The following is a 23,222-nucleotide window of genomic DNA, read 5'->3' as shown; positions in this document are numbered from 1 at the left end:
GGCATGAGGAAGAGGATTGGCAAACTGGTCAAGGCAAGAAAATGGTTGTTGCTTTCTGAACAGTCTGACAATGGGGCAAGCTGGGAAATCCAGAAGAGACAGATGGAGGTAGCTGATTTTATGGGGAACACATCCCTGTGCTGGCTGCTTCTGAAAGCAAAATTCTGTGTCTGGAGGAGGGAGGTTTAAGGCAGAACAATAGCAGTGGTTTTTGACCTGTTGTAGTCAGGCCTCTCTTGCTGAGAGAGAAGAAAAAAGGCTGTCACCAGTGTTCCTAAATTCCCTCTGATCCTCCCCCTCTGCAGTGAACACACTTAATTTTTATTCTGTGGGCGCCCAGCCTCACTTCCAAGCTTTGTACCAAGCAGGTGCCAGATTATAACCATTGTGGTATCTGACAGGGAGCACAGTGGGATCAGGCTGATTATAGTCATAGGAATTTGCAAGCTGTTAAAAACACTGGAGAACATCCCTACCACAGAAAAAAGACCTGATTGATGTACTTTAATTGCTTCTGTTATTGGAGTTAGAAAGACCAACAGTAAGCACACCTTATTATTTGTTACCTTTTAGCATTTCTTTCTTTTTTTCTCTTACTGTACTCTATTCCCATGCACTGGATGGAATTGCTAATGTAAGGCATGGGGGTACCTGATAATAAGCTCAGCATTTATTAAATTTATGGGATGTACAGTCTTATTATTCTGACTTAGTACAGATGCCTTGAAATTTCATATTGTCATATAAATTCTGATCATGCTTTTGTATTTTCAAAACTGCAACAGATTGGATGGATGCAGGTGGAAATGATGAGACACCAACTTGTCACCCCTACACTGCAAGTTTGAACCATGACCTAGTCCTGACCTAAAAGAAAGTTGTTTTCAGGGTTGTTTGGTGTCTTCTGTAAAACGAGTTGCTTTGTGCCATTTGGCTTCTTAGTAGGGATGCAGCCATGTTTAAGACATTTCCACTGCATTTCACAGCTTATTAGAATGTTTAAAGCACAGATGGGCACAAAGAATGAACTATCTTTTCCCATTGGCAGCCCTTTCCCACATTCCCTTAATGACTTCTCAGTGCATAGCAACGAGATTACATGTTTTGGTCCTTGTGCTTTTTAAGAGGTGTCTATGAAGAGATGTTCTTAAACCACATGCATTGCTGACAAAAGAAATTATCCCTTCTATGAACATAGAGACACCCTGTGTGTTTTTGTATGCCAGTGCAGAGTCGTAATTCAGCTGTTCATGGAAAAACCATCATCTTCTTTGTAAAGTACTCTTGCAATGATTTTAAACGCAGCCCCTGATGTCTAATTGAATCCATCTTGACTCAAAACATCATTGATTTCTCCATGGAGAGAGCATATAGGTGAAACTGAAGTCAGAGTAAATCTAACAGTGTTCAGGAATGTATTTCCCTCCAAAACCCTTAAGCATCTGTTCATATTTGGTCAACCTTTAGTTGGAAGGACAATTATGTCAAAACAGAGTGACTGGGTCAGTTCTCCAACACTGCTGCTTGTCCTGTTGGCCTAATGCCAAGAAGAGGAGCCAGAGACTGCAAAGCAGAAACTCAGGACTTCGGAAGTGGAAGCAGTAAATCTTGACCAGTTCCTGCTCAGCCTCCATCCAACATGTCCTTAAAACCTTCATCAATCGTCCTTGAGACAGGCTAGTTTTCAGGTGCTGCTGGTGGCAGGAGGGGAAGGGTACATCCTCAGCTGCATTCTACAGTGTGCAGTGGTGTCAAGACCATATTGGTTGCACAAGGCTCAGAAATGTGATAAGTACATCTTTTCTCCACAGAAGTGGCTTTGGATGAGTATTGACAACGGTCTGCATACAGACTCGTCCTAGAGTGTGATACATGTTTTGTTAATGTGCTCATTACTAGTACTTTAGGATTGTACTCAACGGTCAGTGTCACACACCTCTACTCCAAAAACAAGCTACCTGATGAGAGTCTATTTCTTGGCCAAATGGCAGCAATACTCAGCCTCAAGACTTTCAGCACAAGGGGTGCTGGTTCCACATCCCTCACATCTTTCATAATGACTGCACTAAGAAGAGTTTGCATTAGAAAGAAGCCCAGAAAATAAATATGGGACCTTGGGGCCACCTAGCACAGGCAGCCAAGATGCCCATGTCTTTTTACCCTTGGCATTTGAAAAGTTAGCAGGGGAAGGGGGTAGGTTGCCTGCACCTCTTTTCATGCTTTTACATGGGGGCTGCATGGAGGATGACGAGACTGTCTGTATCATCTTGAAAAGTTTTGGACCAAAACTCCTGACTACACAGAAACAGAATGGTGTTGAAATGTCCATTTAAATTCTGTCAGCTCTGCATGGGTTTGTGTGTGCATTGGCACGTATGTGCATGGGCATCTGTGAGGAGACGTGCAGAGAGATTCCAGTCAAAATCTTTGCTCTAGTTTAAATGATGTTTTTTTAACCCAAATCAAGGTATCCGGTCTGGAACCAATAAATTGCTATGTTTTGGCATCAATAAAATTTTACTTATTCAAAACCACTTAACCATTTTGAAAGATCGTTTCCCTTCTTTCCATTGGGCAATATCTTGCAGCCTATACATCAGTTTTGACAGAACCAAGTTAACTGCTGTGATCATGATTTTATATAAATCTCCCAGAATGACCAAGACTGACAACTATTTTCGTAAAATGTTAGAAACACAAATATTAGGGGGCAGGAGAAAAGGTCTGGTCTGCCCTGAAATGTGGAAGCTTTACTTCTAGCTGCAAGCACTGCTGGACCAATTACAATGATCACAGCAGCTTGGCTCATTCGTATTTGAGGAATGTCCTTTGAAAATGTGTTAATGCTTTCGGCAGCAGATTTTGCTCATGGAACAGCTACCTTTAAATTAAACATACAAGAGTTCAGTCTTTTAAGATTGGAAAGAAGATTGAAACAGTCTGGGGTGGCCTACACTATTATATACCTTTATTAAACTCTGAGAAGTCAAAGAGGCATGCCGACTTTTCAGTGTGCTGGAAGGTTTGCAAGGCTCTTGAAGGGCTGCTGCTGCTTTTCTGAAATGCTACAAGATATAGATGGGTTGAACACAGCAATATTTCCATTTACTTTCAGGATATGACAGTAGAATTTCCCTGTACTCCCTAGGGTTTGCTCTTCTAGTAAATGACAGTGCAGAACATGCTATTAACAGAGATGCCAAAGCCTAGCTAGCATCTGACACCTTAACCTCCCCAAGAATTATATTAAAGTCGTGGATAGATCTACCACAGTCTCTGTAGAACAACAGAGACCTCTGGTACAGCAGACAAATGGGTCAGAAAAGATTGCTATATATCTGACAGATGAAATCGGTTGGCTGCTCAGAAATTTGTTTCTGACTATTTCTCCAAATGCATCTTAAGCTTCATAAGACACAAAGTGGAAAGGTGACTGTGGATATTCTGCATTCCAATGACCTGTTTGATTTTAATACACAGTTAACATTTTCTTAGCACACGGCAGCGATGTGTTGCCCTTTACCTTGCACAGGCACCCTATGGAGTGCTGCTAAATTACAATTAAGGTGTTTGAAACAAAGACAGTAAGGCATATGGTTTTTACACCACTGATGAACTGTTCAGTTCTGTTCTTTCAAGCTGGAACTGGCTAGGGATGCTGCCGTTTGCCTAGTTCCAAAATCCCACCACAATTTAGCCTTGTAACAGTGCAATGGATATGGCTGCTTTGGCTATTTGTACTGCAATTAGCACGGCATTAGATTATGCTGGTATTAACAATCAGTGGGGAGTTGCACTGTCTGCGCATAGCCATAAACTTGCTGGCTATTTGTGGGGTGAAAGAGGGTTGAATCCAGGCAACTTTGGTCAAGAACAGGGATCTTCACCTATTCCTGATAACCCTATTCCTAGTCAGGGACTAGGAAAAAGTAACTGCTAAGACCTGAGGAAAAAGGCGCAGGAACGAAAGAGTAGCAATGATCACAAAAACTCTACTTTGTACTAACGCTCTATAATGGAGGGGACAGAACTGTGTGCCCTATAAATACCTGGGCACTGGTTCACCCAGTACGAAACGCAGGCACTGCTGAAGGGCCGGGCAGTGCCTGGGCTGACTACAAGCACACAGTGTGCTGGAGAGCACAGGTGAAGAGACATCACTGTGGTCAGGGCAAAGCCATACACAAAGTCAAACTCTTCTCCACTAAAGGAGCTTTGATAAGCTAGAAAGACAAGAAGTAATAGATTTTTAAATGTAACATTTGTTTTTTGTATGCCAATACACTAACGATGTAATTTGCAGCTGTTTGGTAGATGCAGTATAGCATGTACCACAGCATTACTCTGGTCTTAATGGTTTCTTGTGCAATCAAGCCCAGTGTGACCTGCGGAATATGCAGCATTCCAGTATAAAACTGAGACCAAATTGCCTTACTATTTTTGTTGGATTACTTCAGAAATTATTTGGAGGGTTTTGCTCAGGAATCTTTAGTTCCCACAATGATTTACAATATTTGAATATTACTTAAATGTTTCTCTGACTGTGTGCTCCAGCACTCAGCTTTGGAGGGTGGGTGCAGTAGCCAGCAAAGGCAGCAAGCACCGGCTGCAATGCTTGAGCAGCTGGATTACCCTGGGGGTATGGATGGGAGAGAGTGGTGTGTTCTCCCCTGCCTGGCTGTGTCACCTCTGTCAGGTGAGATGGTGCCTGATCCCCACTGCTACACTGTCACTGCACCCTCTTCTAGCAAGGGGGGTGGGAAGGCCCCACTGGGGTGCAGGACCACCACCTCTCTCTGCTCCCCTGCAGTTCTGCAGGTTTGTGCCTCTCTCCACCACCTCTGGATTTCCTAACCCAAAGGAACCCTTTTACCCAGCCTACTCAAACAGTCTTCAGTCAAATGCCCCTTGCTCATATGGCGCATGGATGAAACCCAAATGCTGGATGATTCTGGGGAGCAGGCAGTGTGCTTTTCCTTGCTCAGCACCAGCTGAGGCGAGCTGTGCTCACACAGTTCACCTACCAGCATGGTAGGTTCCTACCCTGCAATCACAAACATGGGAGATACTCCTTGCGCTGCCAGCTTTCCCCAAAGTCAAATGTTGCATCCCCCAGTGGTGTAGGAGCGCATACAGACCAGCAACCTTGGCTTCTAATGACACCAGGACACTTTAGAGATCTGAGGTTTATCAGCAAAGCCCCTGTCCGTGAAGCCATTTATCTCTGGCAGCTTATTTTTGTGGTGCTGGAGCAGTGGTTGCATCCTGTCCTGGCCAAGCCAGTTCAGTCTGGGTGGGTGGAAATGGGAAGAGGTGGCGGGGAGCAGTGGAGGGGAGACAAAGGAGCTCAGCTGATCCATGTGCTAGAGGCTTGGAGAAATGAGGGAGAAAGAGGAGAACTGGTATTAGAAGTGATGTGTATTTTCACATGGTGAAAACTAAATGTCTCAATAAAGCAGGGAGAGTGTGCACCCAGAGGTGAAGTCCAACAGCAAACTAGAATTAAAAATGAAGTCCAGTGTAAAACAAAAAGATTAAACATTGATTATTTAACAACCAGACTCAGCATTTTGAGGGCTGTGAACTGTGACTTGTGATACTTGAAACTGACAATGTTATTTTGAACACAAGACTCTCCACTGGATCACAGTCAACACTTCTGTGTGCTCTTCCCCTGCAACAGGCAGACCCAAAGGCCTGTCCCTGGCACAAAGGACTCATGAGCCACCAGCATGGGCTGCAGGCCCTCCATGGAGAGCAGCTTTCCCCCAGCATGGGCTCCAGGCCCTTCTATGGAGAGCAGCTGCCCACGAGAGTGACCGCAAGTTCAGGGCAAACCTGAACATTTTCTCCTGCACTTGTCCTCAGGGGAAGCTGAGGACTCTTGGGGGGACCTTAACAACGGGCAAACAAACAGATGAATACACAACCCCATCCCAGGCAGACACGTGGTGTTGGCAAGCTTTGGACAGAGGCATCCAAGACAGGCACGGCTGCTGGGAGTCAGGTGCTGGAGGCCTCTGTAACCCAACTCTCCTACTTTTCCTCCCAGCTGGTTGGAACTCCAGCAGTACCTGGCACACTGCGCTACAGCTGTCACGGTCTCCTCTTGTGGAGTGCCTGATGCAGCATCCACACATCTCTGTGCTTCAGAAGCATACCCGAGCTGCACACCCAGGGTCCCCTTAACATCCTTGTCTTTTTTCCATCCTCTCAAGAGTTTTGACAGGGGGTTGGTTCTGTCTGCAGAAGATCAAGAAGGAGGCCTACTTTTTTCAGTTAACATACAATCCTCTGTCACCCAGCCATGCTGTGAGTGTGGGAGGGTTTGTTACTAAATGGCACTGAGTCCTGCCTGGTCACTGGCACCCACTCAAGCACAGGGAGAGCTGCCCTTTCTGATACGGGGCAGGGAGAGGGGCAGAGAGGCAGCACTGGCTCCCCTTCATTTTTAGGTGACCTGGGTGCATTGGTGAGACTGGGGGTAAGTGGCTCCACGCAGGCAGGAGCAAACTGCAGGCAGCGCCTGGATCAGACTTGAACGTGGGCTTGAACTTTGACTCTGCTCCTTCCAGCAGCCTTGAAAGGGAGAGAAAGCAGTGGCGTGACCAGCCCAGGTGGCTCTTGCTGACTCGACATAAACATGTTCTCAAGGTGCGGTGCAGCCGGTGGGAACACACTGTCCCTGTGGGTTCCCTGCCTCTCGCTCAGGAGGCTGCCAGAACAACGCTGAGAGGCACTGCTGCTTCCCATGGCCTCCAGCCCCGACTGGAGGAGGCCGTGCTGTATACTTAGCAAGTGGTTGTCCTTAAAAAAAAAAAAAAAATGAAAAGGATGGAAAGCTGTAAGCAGAATAAAAGAGCCAGCAGCTAGCAACTGAACAGCAACCATGTGTTTCCTGAAGGGTATTTTTGAGGTTTATAATCATTTACTCCTTGTTTACAGCACTAATTTGTGTCCTTTTACCTAGCACTAGCTGCCAGTCTGCCCTGTGCTCAAACCAAGCTATTCACGTTCAAGTGTCTGGAACTCCACTGACTATGGGGGGCAAGCTTCACTTTTTTAGGCTCCCAGCCCCGAACAGCTGGAATAATCTTCCAGCCGTATTGAAGCAGGCCCTCACATTGTCTGGGGTTTGGACACTCTTAATCCTTTCTTTAAAAGAGCCTCAGCTGTGTGAAATGAGCACAAGCTGTGGCTGGTCACTGTTGTGTGCTGCTAAAGAGTCCTATCCTCTCTCCAGACATGGGCAAAGCCCCTTTATCCCAGCTGAGCTCTCGGTCACCAGGGACACAAGGACAAACTGCCCGCTATGCCGAATGAGGACATACTTACACCTCAGAGACAACAGCATCCTCAGCATGAACCTGGAAAGGCTGAGAGCTGACTTCCCTCTGGTCTGGGGTGGTTGGAACTCAAGGTTTTCCAGTGTAAGGGTTGCACTGCGTTGGATAAGGAGGATGGGGCTGAAGCGGGAGCTGTCAGCCAGTTCAGTACCTTGAAATTGGACACATGTACATATACACATTTTTGTTCAACATATCTCAGATGTCTAAATGTATGTCCCACACTCCTCTTCCTCCCCTAGGTGTGTCATTTGATCATTAATTCCTCCAGCATAACACATACTATCTTGCAGACTGCATGGCAGGTAACACAGTGAGGCTAGCCTCTTGTCTTGTCTTCCACTCTGAAGGAGTTAAAAATTAGTTTGCTTGTTGTCTTCTGGAGAATTTCAGGAGCGTGTGTCTCCTCTACTGACCAGCAGCTCAAACCATATTGGCTTTGTCCCTAATTCACTGGTGTCAATGGGAAGCTTGTCACAGATTTCAGTGGACATGGTGTGAGGCCTGAAGATGAACTATTACTGCTCTAACATTTATCTTTTATATTGGTTAATACGTTGATCCCACATTATATTACACGTCTTTATTGCTTAAGAAAGAAAATAAAGGGTTAGCATACGTTAGAAGCACATTACCGAAAAGAACAGTGAATTACATCAGTAGTTCTCAGATACGCTTATAGACAACCTATTGATCCATTACCTGTATTCTGTGTTCCTGTATTCCATACCCGTACTCTATAAAAATGAGAACAATTGAATAACTGCTCTGAATCTATTATTTTTTTAAAAAAAACTTTTCTAACTGAAATCTTAACATAATGTGTACCAATGAACTGCTATTCTGCTATAAATGTTTACATTAAAAAACCAACAAACCTTCCAGTGTTAATATACTTTACAGAAGTAGTGAAGAGCATTTATTTTAGCCTTTCACTGTCAACAGCTTTGCTGGGATCTCCCTTCTGTTCTTTTGAAATGAAACAACCCCCGCTCTGAAAGAGCGTTGCTGTTGAGGACAGACCTTCTCCCCCAAAACTCTAATTTCCTGTAGCAGTGGGAGTGTTCACTCCTGGGAAGAAATTGGAACATCTGCAGTTCTCTGCTCTGTTTGAATGCAATAGTGCAGATTTAAAGTCAAGACACATCCTCTCCCTTAATATCAGTACTGACAGGTGGAGAATATCATTCTACTGCAGAGCAAAGGAGAAGGCAAGGACAACTCTTTGGAGAAGGATGCAAATATCTCTTTCAGTCGGCCCTGAATACTAATATAATTTCAGAGATCTGCCTACATCAATTTATGGTACTCCAGTGAGTAATTTTGCAATTTCTCCAGTTCTTCTGACATGGACGTTGTCATTCAAGAGACAGAAGCCCGGGAATATGTAGAAGGTGCTATGTTTTTTTGGTTTGTTTGTTTGTTTGTTTGTTTGTTTTTCTCAAGTGAATTGATCATCCAGTGGCTTTGAAAAAGCATCAAAAGCTTTTGGAAGTGTGGCATGCCTCCAAAGCACTGCTCCCATCCTTCAGCTACAGAAGATATGCTCAGAGTGTGCGCAGGCTGGCAGCAGCAGCAGGAGTAGGAAGAACAGAGGAACAGGAGGGCATGGCCACAGAGGCAAAGCTCATTGCGTGATCTGGACCAGCAGAAGGCTTCTGGGCATCTCCACAAATAGCATGAATAATGAAAACTTAAGAGTGTCCCTGGTCAGAGTTTGAAAATGAAGCTTTCTTCATCATGTATTTATGTAAAACCTGAGGCAAAGTTGATTAGAAACAAGGGGAGTTGTCCAGTGAGTTAGGAGCGTTTGTAACAAGCCCTAACTAAGCACAAACAAGTGCTTCTGTGTCAACACAAAGTTTTATGCCTGAGCAAACAGCTTCCAATGGTTTGTGAAGCAATGACACATACCTGTTAATATCCACAGTGGTATAAACCATGTGATCCAGCCCTGCATGAAGGTTGAATTCCTCCAGTAATACCCTTTGTAAGCAGAGGAGTGACTCTGGGTCACCAATACCCTTTGCAATGCACGTTAGTCATCATGCTGCATGCCACAGCGATTGGAGGAAAGGACGAGTATCCTGCCAGGTGTTCCACCTTGTTTCCCAGTTAATTTGTTAAAAATCAACCAGGAGTGTTGCGGGCAGTAAAACTGCAAGAAAAGAGAAAGCCACAAGCATAAACACTCAGAAAAGGGCTTTCAATGCATCTGATTTCTTGGTGTGCCTCATGGTATTTAACAAACAGCATCAATTACAGTTAGCTCCTAATTTTCTGTAAAAGGCCTGCCCAGCTAACAAGTGAAGTGGTATTTGGGTGTCTCAGGAGGAGTAAGTATGTCTCAGACAGAGCTCTCAGGTGCTTGTGCTGCTGCCCTGCAGGGTACAGAGCCCCGAGTGATGAGTCCTGCAGTCGTGTGGCACTGTGGCCAGCCACAGACCCAGACAGACACATGATGCTGGGAAATGCAGCTGGTGGTGACGAGCTGCGCCGGGGCAGCTCCAGGCTGACACAGCTTGTGCTGGCAGCCAGCAGGTTCCTCTGCAATGATCCCACTGGCATGGGCTGCAGGACAAATACTGTCTGGGATTTTCCATTATCTATCTACTCTGGCCAGCAATGACGCGGGAGTGACGTTGTTTTGAGCTCTGTATTTCCAGCCTCCCACAACCACCCAGAATTAGTAAGGGTACTTGAGGCCTTTACCTAAACACAAACATTCACTGGTAATTGAGAAAGTCAAGAGCGTCCATACAAGGTATTTGCATGGGACTAGCAGATGTGATGAAGGACCTGTAGAAGATCTCTGTCCTTCTGGAGTCACAGATGAGAGACAGGCAGAGTACTCCAGGGTTCCTCATACAGCATCAGGTGTCTATTTTTGGGCAACTGAATTAGCTGAGAGTCAGCTCACAGCTGAAACCATCTAAATGCAGGTGCCTACATGTGCCCCAGGTGCAGTTAGTTGAACTCCACTATTGAAGACAGAAGAGCTATTCAGTTTTCCAGAAGTGTCAGCTTTGGGAGAAGCTAATAGTGTTCTGGGGTCCTCTGAATATACTGGCTTTGGTCACTAGAGAGGGAGCTTAGATACCCAACTTGCACCTTGGCAGGTACACACAGACATGTGTGTAGTGTCGCGATAAGGTGTCGCAATTGGTGTGCTGAATCCTGTACCAGGGTTCTTGGTTTTCAAGCCCAGTCCCCTGATGTGACATAATACATAAAGCCCAAACTATAAACGATAATGAAAATAATTATATTTTTTACTTGATTTTCTTATTTGAGCATATCTGGATGTATCATATTAATGCAACTTAAAGTATGGCCGTCCTAAACTAGAAACTCTCTGTCACCTTCTAGGAGGATGCTCTGCAGTCCCAAATGGTGGGAATGGTGGTCACTCCTCTTGCTGTGTTTCCCACATTGCAGGTCCTTCTGGGTTTTCAACTGGACATGACTCCAGGAAGGCCACGTGAGGCTCGTTCCTCGAGGCTGTCCCCCTCACACAGTGGGAAATCAGGTAGGTCCTTTCTTTTCTTGCCTCTTCCTGCTAGGAACTGCAAAGCAAGCAGATGACACAGGAAAATCTGTGGTAATTCCTGTGGGCCAATTTGTTACACTGTGTTTTGGTTTTCTTCCATAGATGCAGAAGGAATATGGAGGAGAGCTGGTGAGGAGCAACAAATAGCCCATACATATTTTTTCACTTACAGAAAAAATTACATTGTTAAGAGGCCTCAGAGTATCCTGAAGACACAGGATTGTGTTCTAGCCTCTTGCTATGCCATCTGTGAGGATTTTCTGCCCTTTCCTCCCTACGAGGTGGGTGGAGAGAAACTGGACTAACTGAGACTGCCTACTGGGGTGTCCTGCTTTCCAGACTGCAAGGAAGAGCAGCACCCGGCCAGGTACTGAATCAGTCATCTGTCTTGAACATGCACACCAGCACAGATGTCCAAAGCCACCTTAGGGCCTGTAGTACAGGATTGGGATGTAAGTATCTAAAATTCTGTTGTCAGCTTTTGGGGAATGCAAACCCAAAGATGTTAGCCCAGAAGTGTGCCCCTTCCTCTTCACCACTCCCTCTACCCTCCCACCCCCCAAATTAGCTGAGCCGAGGGGTCATAAACTGCCAAGTTCTGCCTGCCTTTTGCTAAAACTGCTCAAGAATTTAAAGGCAGACAATTCTTGGGGGTTATAAACTCGTCCTCTCAAGTCATCATCACTGCTGTAATAGAATTTTTTTTTTTCCAGCATATATCTATTTTTTTCCAGTCCAGTAGTGTTTCTTATCAAAGGTAGCAAAGCTTGTTTTGTAATAATGCTACGGGAAGGACATTATTGCATGCTAAGGGCAAAGTCTGGTGGGTTTGAAAGCTTGGTTAAGCGATAGGAAAAAGATTATAATGAACAACCGCTTACCGAGGCTCCAGGGAGATTAATCGGGATGTGTGCCCAAGGCACCAGTAACAGAATCAGTGTACGCATTTTAGCTAACGATCTGGAAGAGAAAACAGGGCACTTGGCATAGTTTCCGTTGGCATCAGGAACCTGCCTTTGTAAGGTCATGATCAGGCAGCAAAGGGGGAAAGTGCAACATCTGCTTATCTCCTGAGAAACCAGAACACCTTTTAGCCATGAGTAAACTTGCTGATGTCAGGGAACTTCTGATGTGCTAGAGGCAAGCCAGTCCTAGACCTCCGGTGCTTTGCTGAATCAGGAGCCAGGTGTGTGGCCTCTCTCACTCACTGGGTTTGTGTGGGGGAAGGAAAAAAACCCCACATTTCCACTTCTGGTGCCTCCTGGACTGCAGGAGCTTGGCTGGAACTGATGGAACCATGAGCAGCATGCTGCAGGGAGACTGCGTGCTGCCTGCTGGGACCACGTGCTCTCCCTGGGGCTGCACAGCAAGCTGGGCATGATCCTGCCACCTCCGCAGCATGCCCAGCTCCCATGTGCAGCGTGCATGTCTCCCAAGCCTGCCCTGGGTGAGGTATAAAGTGCAAGTCTAGGGATTTCTGCTTGGTAAAACCTGAGGGGAAATGTGCTAGTCCTGTCTCTAGGGTCTGTGAGACAGTAAAGGTGGATGGGGAAAAGAAAACACAATAGGTGTTCTTGTCATTGGTTTGGTTTTCTGTAGTAGCTCATTAAAGTCCCTGGTGTACTTTAGTTCTGGGTTGTTTCTCCCAACACACCTGACACACTGATCTATGTCAGAGTGGTACATCTCTGTAACTGCAAAACTGATCTACTTCCCTGGCATTACAGGTGAAAAAACATTAAGAAGGGGAAAGTCAGCACATGACTGTCACCTGTAGATTTACAGTCTGTCTGGTTTTCACCTCTCCTCTTTCAGGTAAAGTATCTACACATATTGTTTTAGTTACTCTATCTTCTTAAAAACTAAGGGAGATGGAGGACATTCGCAGGCAAACACAAGGCTGCTAAAGCACCAGTCGGACAGGACTGTTTAGTTATCAGATGGAACAGAATGTGCTGTGACTACTGTTCTCTTGCAAACCAGCTATTAAAAGCCAGTTGCCCTATTGCATCACACCTGGGAGAGATGCTTTTGTTTAGCCTGTGGAAAAAGTTATTTGTTAAATATAGACTTGATGATGGATGTCTTTTTTATGTAAAACTAAAACTGATGGTGAATTTTCATGTTCTTTACAGCTCAAAAGCAAATAGGTTTTTTAGGGGGTAGAACATGCACTGATGAAGGATGCTCTTACGATGAATGCTATCCTCATTAGAAAAAATAAGGGGATGTACTGATTTTAGGCACTATGTAAACTCTTAGCAGATGCAACATTAAGCATAAGCAGACCATTGTTTCAGTGTTTCTCCTCCCTGCTACATTTATTTGACAGTATGAAAATAGCTTTGCTCAACCTCATTTTATGAGACAAAATAAAAAAGGCACTCACTTGCACTAGACTTCGTAGAAGAATAAAATAAAGATACTAGACAACCATTTAGAAGATTTTATTATAAAATTATTTCAACATCTACATCCAAGTAAAAGGCTTAAAACTATAGCTCTACTTTCAGGAATAAAAATTCAGTAAATTGTGAAAAAGGTACTGTATTATCTAGGTAGATAGCCCTTAAGTAATTTTTAATACTACAGAGATTCCACCTGGGTTCCTTAAGTGCTATACACATCTCTGTCTACATCATGAATGTGTTCTGCAGCTTCACTGCACAAGCAACATTACACAGGTGTTTACAGCACCTGTGTGCTTCAGTTGCTTTGAGATAGAAGCTACAGCTCCTACCTAGAGTAGCTGCAGCTATGTTACATATGTACAATACACCATGAGATCGTAACTCATGTTCAGGCATTACTGGACACAGAGAGAGGTATGAAATTTGTGTTTACTTGACAACAATGACTACCTAGGTACGTTTTTCTGACCTTGTATTCAATACAAAAAAATCAAGACGTATTCAAGTATATTATGGCAGTGAAGGCAGCTTTTTCACACCTGTATATTCTAGACAAAGATATTTCATTTTTATTATCCATTTCATTCACTGAGCTGAGCTCAGATCACGATCTGGTGACCTTTGGTGACTACAGCTTATTCACTGGGATAAAAAGCCTTGATGCAGCACTGAAGTTGTTACGCTCAATTATCACCAGTACTTCCAAATTTAGTTTTTAAAAGAAATGAAACATAGCAGAATACTGTTTCCTTTTTGGTTTAGAAATCTATCCCAACAGGACTTCTAGAACACAAAGGTAGTTACAGCTTTTCTTGATACTATTTTAAAAAATAATTGATATTCAAAATAGACTATGGAGTAGCTTTCTGTCCAACAAATACAAATCTGTTTCAGAAAACTGTTATACATATTTAAATATGTATTTAAAGATCCTGAGTAGGATGCTTTAAATAGTGTATTTGCAACTTCTTGCAAAGGATCATATAAACTTAAGATAATATGCTAATTAGTAAAAAAAAGGTAATTATTATATAGCCCTGATGAACTTTGACTGGCCTGTTTGGCCATGTCCAACAGTTTAACTTCCATTCTGTTGTGAATTTTACCTTGCTTACATGGGGGAAAATACACAAAGAAGATGGGAAAGGAAGAAGCTTATTGAGGATGGAATATTTTCCCAATAACTCTCTCCCCACTGGCACTGTTCCTGTGACAATTCCCCATTATTTTGCTATTCATAAAAGTTATTCTATGATTTTCTGTGCTCTTCATATTTTGCAACTTCTCGTTTCTTAAGTCTTTTCCATGAACAGTTCTTAGAATAAAATTTAACTCCAACACCACTCTTCCTGAAAACCTTTCAAACAGACCTTCAGTGCTCATCACAACTTTCAAGGCATAGAATCCCCACGTACCCCTCTGAGCTAGTGTGGACCAATACAAATTTGACAAAGATGATCGATTTTGGTTTAGTGTACCCAGCCACTGATCTTCTCACAGAATGACAAAAAGGAACCACAAGACCATGTTTTAAACATGCCGTTGTTCCCCATGTCATGCTTACACAATACAGATCACCAAAACTTTTCTGTTCAACTTGCATGTCTGACTTCAGTTTTTGTAAAATCCTAACCTACTTACTTGACACACACTTTCCGGAGTGCAGGGATGTAGGCTAGACATAGCCTACCTTTACAGCTGCTACAACCAAGTAGCTTTCCACTTCTTTCCACTAGCTTTCTAAAATATCCCAATTTCCTTCTTAGTTACCTCATGCATAGGAGTCTTACTTGGCTAGTTTTTCCATGAACAGTGTCATATAAAAAAAATCTAGCAATGTAACTCACAGAGCAAGGCATCACATAAGAATTAATACTGGAATAAATGTTGGGGTTTTTTTAAAAACATCCTTACATCTGGAAAACACTTTCTCCCTACCTCTCATGGCTCCCTCCCTCCCATTCAGGCTGTATTTGAATGCTGTTTGTATCCTGCTACAAGACTGCCATGCTAAGTGGGTCTTTTTCAAAATGTTATAAATACAGCTTTAAAGTACAGGTGTTATCTATCTACCTGAGAAGTTCTGCAATAAGATGAACTGCTGATAACTATTCTAGGAGAAAAATATACACCAGCATAACTGACACTTATCAGTATTCAGAATTCAAGCATTAAACAGGACTCAAAAATTGCACAACTCTACCACATCAAGTCTTTGATCAGAAGAAAAAAAAAAATAGTCTGATTTTCCTCTACACAGATCTCTTCAAAGACATATGTGTTCCTATTTTTCTCATTTTGAACTCCACAGCAAGATTTCCCATTCAGTGCATACACGCCAGACTATAACATCCTTATCTTCTTTCTCTTCTGCCAGTCCTGAAACTGGAGAATTTGGTTGTTTGGAGGTAGATGAATACTTCCAAACATTAGTCTTTTTTGAGAAGCCAGCTTGATCCCCTTAAGTGACTGGATACCAACTTCTCTTCAGAGAGCTGCACTCTGCTTTGATACATCCTTTGGGTCTTTACTTGGGACACACCAGTCATCTGCCTCTGAGGTAGCCTGGTAGTGCTTGGAAGCCGATTTGTTAAAAACTGGGAGTTTTTCTATTGAATCTGTTGACAGGGCCTTAAAAAAAAAAAAATCAAGAAGGAAAAAAGTTACTTGGTTTCTACCTCTCAATAATGCCACTCTGCAAAAATTCTTGCAGTATGTTTCAAGTGTTAAGCCAGTGACACTACAAAACAAAGTTATTTACACAAATGTTTCTAAAATAGATGCAGTCATTTATATGCTTCAGTATCTATGTTTGTGTTGGATAATTTGTCAGGACAAGTACAGTGAAATCAAATAATATTTATGCATTTTTATAGACTTTAACAGTCACTCTGTAACCTGTTTTCAAGACAGTCCTAGAAGTCGTGGAAAAGAACTTTCATTTACAAAATTCCAGTGAAACTTTAAAGTATGTTTCCTACTTCCTATTTTGCAGCTGAACAAAAATCAATATTCTATTGGGAAACTGTTAAATAGAAATGCAACATAGATATAGCTGAACCAGCTCCTCCTTTTGTACTGCTTCTCTGGTTGTGCTTCAGTGTGCTTTAAACTATGGTTTTGGTTTACTAGAAAAAATTAAAAGCAAGTTCTCAAGAGTAAGCACAAAAAGTAGAAAAGAATACGTAGTCCTTTTTTCCAGATTACTTCTAAAACCAGCAGTGCATGTTACACCAAAGATATTCAGGATTTCTGATATGTGAATCCCACATAAGGGCTATATATGGAAGATGTTCAATAGGACCAAGCACTAGACACTTTAGGATTAGTTATACAGACTTTCTGGTTGTCAGAGTAAAGAAACTTGTTCTCTTGCTTCTCACACCTTTCTTTTCCTGTTACTTCACTTTCTCCCAGTCCTTTCTATTCCATGACACCTTTCTTTTCCTGTTACTTCACTTTCTCGCAGTCCTTTCTATTCCATGAACCAGTAGACAATAAATCTTAGTACCTCCTAAAAACTAATGGGGCTCTCACTAGTAGTTATCGAAGTAGACTAGTTAAAGCTGAGTGACATTTTTAATTCTAGATACCAGTTACAAATCTTACTGGCATTTCTTAATAAAAATGAGAGCTTTTCTACTCATGAACAGAGAATTTGTTTACCTTAAAATGATACTGAGTAGTTGCCTCACTGCATTAATACTAGTTACCAACACCTTTGTTCAACCAAATCAAAATACATACCTTCAAGTAGATAATAGCATCTGTTCCATAACCACATATGGAGTAGAGATTTAGATCTCCTTGAAAGTATTTAGCATACAGACGAGAAATTGGCAAGCCATAGCCAAAGCCAGCCTAAAAATAAAGTACAAGACAAAATTAATTTTATATTTCCACTAGCTCTTACAAGTTAAATATCTGTAAAGTGTTCAGAGATTTTAAACTGTTACAAAGTAACAGTAAAAGTAAGTACAAAGTAACAGTTACAAAGTAATTTTGTAATTACTTATCTTTTAAAAAGAAAACAAAAATTTCTAAGAGTTTCATACAGTATATTGAAACTGACCATTAAAAAAACCAAAACCACAAGAAAGAAAAAAAACCCCAAATCTCTACCAAAAAAGACTAAGTTTATTTATTTTCCCTGCCTTATTTTTGCTAGTACAGCTTGATTAGTAAACTGAGTTTGCTACTAGTAGAAAAAAAGTCTAAGCTTGTTCCAGCTGACCTTGCCTCCATAAAGATAGCAAAATTTGTAAGTTTGAAGACTGAGTGGGAGTGAAGACCAAGTAAATTACTGTTATTGGAGTACAAGGGAAAAAAAACCCAAACCAGTTAGATTCGGGTTGGAATGTTATTTATACCTACACCACACTTCATTTATACCTTTAAAAGCATATTTTTGTCCACTAAGCTAGGTATTAATATGAGTATTGAAAATATCTTACAAGAGGGGTATTTCGACCATCATCCATCCTTGGCCTTGGTGCTGTGGAATACATGTAGCTAAAGAGCTGCTCAATTTTCCTTACTGGAACACCACCTCCTTTGTCTGAGATCTGATTTAAGAGAGAATAAAGTTAACTACAGTCATGTACTAAGAATGGTATTTAAAATGCTGTTATTTGAACAATCCCCTCCAACAGTAATTCATGCAAACATTTGTTTTGCAAATATTCTTTTTCAGTTAAATAATTGTGCTAAATGAAGGCTATCAACAAAAGGTTCATGCATAATAGTATCTTTGATCTGTTGTCAGAGGCTGCAAGTTCTAACAGAATTTGCTGCAGCAATGCAATCATAAAGATTACATTAAATCTATATTGCAGTAGGCCAACAGAAATACCTTAATTGCCAGGTCTTCTTTTCCTAGAACAACTGTCACTTCAATTGGAGAAAGGGAAGGACTGTTTTCTTGGAATTCAACGGTTGCTCTCATTGAATTCTATGGAAACAAAGGTTACCATTATCAGAAAGGGTTGGATCTGTGCACTTAAAATCATATGTCTGTTACGCAGAGACTGAGCACAGTTACCCTCCATTCCTATCAGTGCCCAGCTTCCAAGAAACACACTTAGCAATTCAGTGTAACAGGAACAGAGGACGTCTCACACCTAAAATTGACTAAGCATAGCCAAGACTCTTCTGTGCTTGAAGGATTACACTGTTCTTGCCCAGCACACAACCCAGCCAATGTAAATTGAATAAATCCCTTTAGAGTGACCAGGTTTCTGGAGAAGAGCAGAGTTCAGCGGTTGCTAAAGGCTGCCAGAATTCTGCACCCCATGCTGGCAGTACATTAGGTCAGCCCCATTCACTACTTCACGATCTATCACCCAAGCCACAGAAAAGGCACCAGGGCAAACCTGCACTACAGATGTAATCTCTAAAAGCAGAAGGCTGGTGGTGGTGACAACCACATGTCCTATTTTAGACACTCTCTCTCTCCCTTACCCTGCCCCATTTACTACCACACAAAAAAGCCCAAATTCTCTCCTACATACTGCAATCATGCCTTTCCCAACTGCCAAAACTATTTCCCCAAGTAAGAAAATTTTAGAAATCTCACTGTCCTATGCAAAGCTTTATTTCATTCAGATCCAGCTAGAGATTTTAAATATTGACACTCCAGCTCACACTACTAAGGGAAGAAACAGCTTATATTGATGTACCTTAAATAGCTCAAAAAGCATGTGAAAAAGATGAGATGGAACATACACGATATTAATTGGCTCTCCTGGAAGTTTTCCTAGAGGAAGAGAAAAAGATAAGCAAGATTTAAAAGGGTGATAGAATTTTTCTGTATTGTACGCAAATTTTACAATAAGCAAGTTGTATGCCAGAACAAATAAGAAAATAAATCAAGTCTCAGTTTTGGTTTGTGTCCCCTAAATGGGCAAACAACTTTATGCACATGTAACAGTGTTTAGATTGTAACTACCACTGGTTTAACAGCAGTTTATTTTCAAATAAACAAAAAAAATCAAGTATTAATATCATTTTTCAAGTAATAAGATGGTAGAGATTAAGCAGATTGCCTGAGATCACACACATGCAGGCAGCTTGGACCACTCAGTCGGCACCACTCCCTCTAGCAACTTATGCTACTTTTAAGTACAGGTTAATCTTAATTCTCTCAAATTCATAAATATTACCTCAGAAAATCTAATGTATAAGATACAATGACATTTGAGTTCTATCACAGGAGATTAAATCAGATGCTTGTAACAGAAAAGGAACTGGCTATGGAAATGGGAGCCTTTTGATTCAGCAAAAGTAGCAGTTTGGCTATTGATCAAAAGAGACGTAAAAGCTCTCATCTTACCATTCACTTGATTAAGTTTCAGTTCTGGAGATGTTAAGTAATACTGGTCACACAACATCTTGGAACTTTCAAAAGCATCTGAAATATTTATTTAAATAAAATATGTGAAATGTAACGTCAAACACTGTAGAAATTCATTTTAAAAACAATATTTTCCCATGTATTAACTGCATTAGCTGCTAAGGTGTTACAGATTCTAAACCTGTGTTTCAAAGAAATGATAACACTGCATCCACTGTGTGCATTAAAAACTGAGAATAAATAGGCAGTTACAGCAGCACAGGTAAATCTTTAGTACAATTTGATAATTCTGTAAAACAGATGCATCTGTTATTTACCAGGAGGTAAGGTTAATCTCAGGATCACAGACAACTTTAAAACCTACCTCATCTGTCACTTGCTAGGCCTTATTCCAACACATTTTTTCACTGCTACTTTGTATTTTAAATTCTGTCCTATAAAAGCTCATGTTTTGACAGACTGCTTTCAGTTATTTCAATAAAAAACAGTCAGCATCCTATACAATATGTTGGTTACCCAAATTGCTTGCAATCAGATACAAATATTGATCATGAAGAGAAGTGTTAAGGATCTGAGAATACGTACCATTCACTACTTCAACAACATCACAGCAAGGATCAATACTTCCAATGTGCCTCGGGTGCCCTGAGCCGGATTTATCATCAAAAAGAAGGGCTGTTTGAGATGAAAATAATACTGCATTTAATCACAAATACTGTATTATTAAAAATGCTTAAATTTAGGCTAATACAGTATGATCACAGCTTATAATCACATAGAATACTGAGTGTTGTTTATGCCTTTTACAAGTTAAAAATGCTATCTCCTGACAGCAAACTACGTTGGCTTTTCTGTAGTTCAACACCTAAAGGCTTTTTGGGTGCAAGGAACGAGATCCCTACGTACTCCACACAAGACTTACCACAATTAGTCTGTAGTCTAGAAAACAAGTTTTACTGTTACTTTTGTAAGTCACACATTCTGCTTCTAATTTTTCAGTGTCACACAAAACCATCTGAGGCAGATCTCCAACAGTTTTAAGAAACGTTTACATTAACATGTTCCTCATTAGGTTGAAGTTTTTCCTCAAGTTAAAATCTCTACTTACTGTGTTGGTTCATTAGCATCCGGGTGGAAATACGGCTCATGTAAAAACGATCCAAGAAATACTGAATGTTTTGATTGGTGACAGGATCTATTTTAAAAGTGTCTTTGTATTCAATTACTCCTTGTGCCATTGTAGGAACCACATCATGATGTCTGTTTCGGACTCTAATTAATGTATCTATAAAGCTAAGTCAAAAAGAGATCTTTTTAGAACATTATTGTAAGGCTACATGGAAGCAAGCTTTGTACAATGTCATTATCTAATCCAGCAGCAGCACAGATAAGTGTGTAACAACCTTAATATTAAAATTCCGTCTATTTTTTTCGTTGTTTTAAAAGTAATTCCTCACTGACCTAAACCAGAAGCATTTGATATTTTAAATACAAGAGGTGTAATCATTAGCCATGTCAAATGCACTACTCATTCATAATAGTTTGAACAGAGGAGAATGTGAGGAGGAGAAAAAGACCCCTAGCTGACATTTTGGAAAGAAGCAGGGCTGTGACACCATAGATAATTTTTATTAATATCTCTCTGCCATGACAGTTCAAGGGGCAGTAGGCCCCTGAAACCAAGCTGCAACAGGTCATATTTATTTGCAATATTGCTAAACATGATCAGAGATTTGAACCAGCTTGCTCTATGCACAGGACTTCATGCTAGATTATCACATTCAGCTCATGATAGCTGTCATTCTAAGCTGACTATATCATGAAAAGTGGAATGCGAGATCAAAAGTTCAAACAAACAAATGAAAAGCTTACTCAGATAAGACTTTTTGGTCATCTGGGCTTTTCTGATGGAACTCCACAAGCTCCATTAGGCTTTGGATGTACCTATTGAAAAATCACACAATATATGCTATTCATTTGATTTTTATTAGTCTAGGAACAGGAAAAATATTTTGTCCTGTTCAAATCATTACTCTTAACACATCAGGTAGAAGTCTGAAGTATCTTTCAAGTAATAAAGTTCCATCCAAGTATGGAATCACAGATGGACATCTCTTGATTGCCTGAACCCTAGAAGTTTTAAAGTCTTTTCTTGTGTCTACCACCCAGAAAGGAATCTAAACCCTCATTTTAGGTACACAGGATCCCCTTACTATTCTTGAGAAGAGGGGTGTTTCAAAAGAAGATACACATGATAATTGATCAGGAAGCCACCTAAGCAAAATTTTTTTCAAATCTGACCAGCTTTGACACAAGCTAAGTACTTAAGCCTCATGTGCTAAGATCTGACAGCCTCGATGCACATTGCAAAGGCATAACTGTTTGCTAGATCAAGAACAGCTTCTGGATCTCACTCTAATACTTTTGCCCTTTACGTCACCCATCCTTGCAAATGCTGCAGCTGTGCCAGTAAAGCAAAGTTAAATCAGATTCAACCACTGTGTCAACTGCAGAGATTATGTTAGTTGAATTCCAAACACCCACTGCACAGGCCAAGGCAATATGCTGTGGAACGGAAGCTGTTAGTAATTCCATCAGTGAGAGAGACCCAAACAAGCCTATAGCTTGCTCTCTCATCTTTATGTAGCTCTGAGGGTTTGTAATGCTACATGAAAACAGAATGTTTTATTCTTTTGCTTCTTAGAGTAAGAAGTGAGATTTGTTCTACCAGCTATTTCAAACTGATATTTTAAAGTAACAACATAACCATGTTGGTTTTCCATTTAATTTTAGGATGGTAGAAAAGGACAGGGTGTAAAACAGCTTGCAATTCAGCTTTGATTAAGGACCTGTGTTTTTAGTGTATTTTGTTATTGTCTTCTACTATTCAAAAGAGTCTGTGGAAACCAAACTGTCAAAGCTATATTATTTAACAGGCTGAATTCAAGTAGTTCTTACTTACCAGCTTTTTACTAATTGTACTGATGGAGTGTTTAGTAATTTATCAGGAAGAAGATCAATTTCTCTCAGTATGTTTGCAAACCTCACAGGAAGTTCTTGTCGCAAAAATGCAAAAGAAGTTCTCTCACATCCATTAGTTGAGCCTATGAATAAATCCAAAATAAAAAATTTGTAAAAAAAGAAGTTTCAGGATACAATTGCCATCTTTGCACAGACTTCGGCACTATACTCCTTTGCAATCATCAGACTATTACTGGCCAGTTCTCCTAGGTGTACATACACGTTTGTGCTGAATGTTGTTTACATGGCAGCAGGACACAGCACGTTCCTGGGAGGAACCCTTGTACGCTTCCCGCTTCGACACAGGACTCGTCTGTAATCCTGCAGAAGGAGCGCTCCGGCCCTTGCCAACACGGGCGGCTTCGGGCTGACGTCTGCAAGTGACGCCTGAGCTCGGACTTCGCCGCTGCCAAGGCGGTAATCGGATCTGGGTACAGCTTGTTCGCTCCACCCGGACACGGCCAACGGCTCCGCCCCGCTAACTCGTACCGCCGAACGCGAAAACACCCAGCAGAGGCTGCACCCTCAGTGCCCCCGTCCCA

At 41.6% G+C, this 23,222-nt stretch overlaps 1 protein-coding gene across 1 annotated transcript; it reads right to left on the bottom strand.

Annotated features, from left to right (window-relative positions):
- Nucleotides 1-15,794: 15,794 nt before the first annotated feature.
- Nucleotides 15,795-23,162, bottom strand: LOC104517700 (pyruvate dehydrogenase (acetyl-transferring) kinase isozyme 4, mitochondrial; the record flags this gene model as incomplete). The annotated part of the gene is made up of 11 exons (XM_010171358.2): nt 15,795-15,938; nt 17,055-17,168; nt 17,762-17,872; nt 18,160-18,258; nt 18,986-19,062; nt 19,639-19,716; nt 20,245-20,334; nt 20,768-20,952; nt 21,532-21,603; nt 22,622-22,763; nt 22,968-23,162. Coding segments are annotated over 11 exons (1,307 nt in total), but the record flags the coding sequence as incomplete, so codon positions are not given.
- Between the last annotated feature and the right edge of the window lie 60 nt (nt 23,163-23,222).

The sequence above is a fragment of the Antrostomus carolinensis genome, unplaced genomic scaffold (genome assembly GCF_000700745.2).
Source record: "Antrostomus carolinensis isolate BGI_N321 unplaced genomic scaffold, ASM70074v2 scaffold27687, whole genome shotgun sequence".
Taxonomy (NCBI): domain Eukaryota; kingdom Metazoa; phylum Chordata; class Aves; order Caprimulgiformes; family Caprimulgidae; genus Antrostomus; species Antrostomus carolinensis.
The sequence above is the reverse complement of the archived record's forward strand: the minus strand, read 5'-3'. Positions and strand labels throughout refer to the sequence as shown.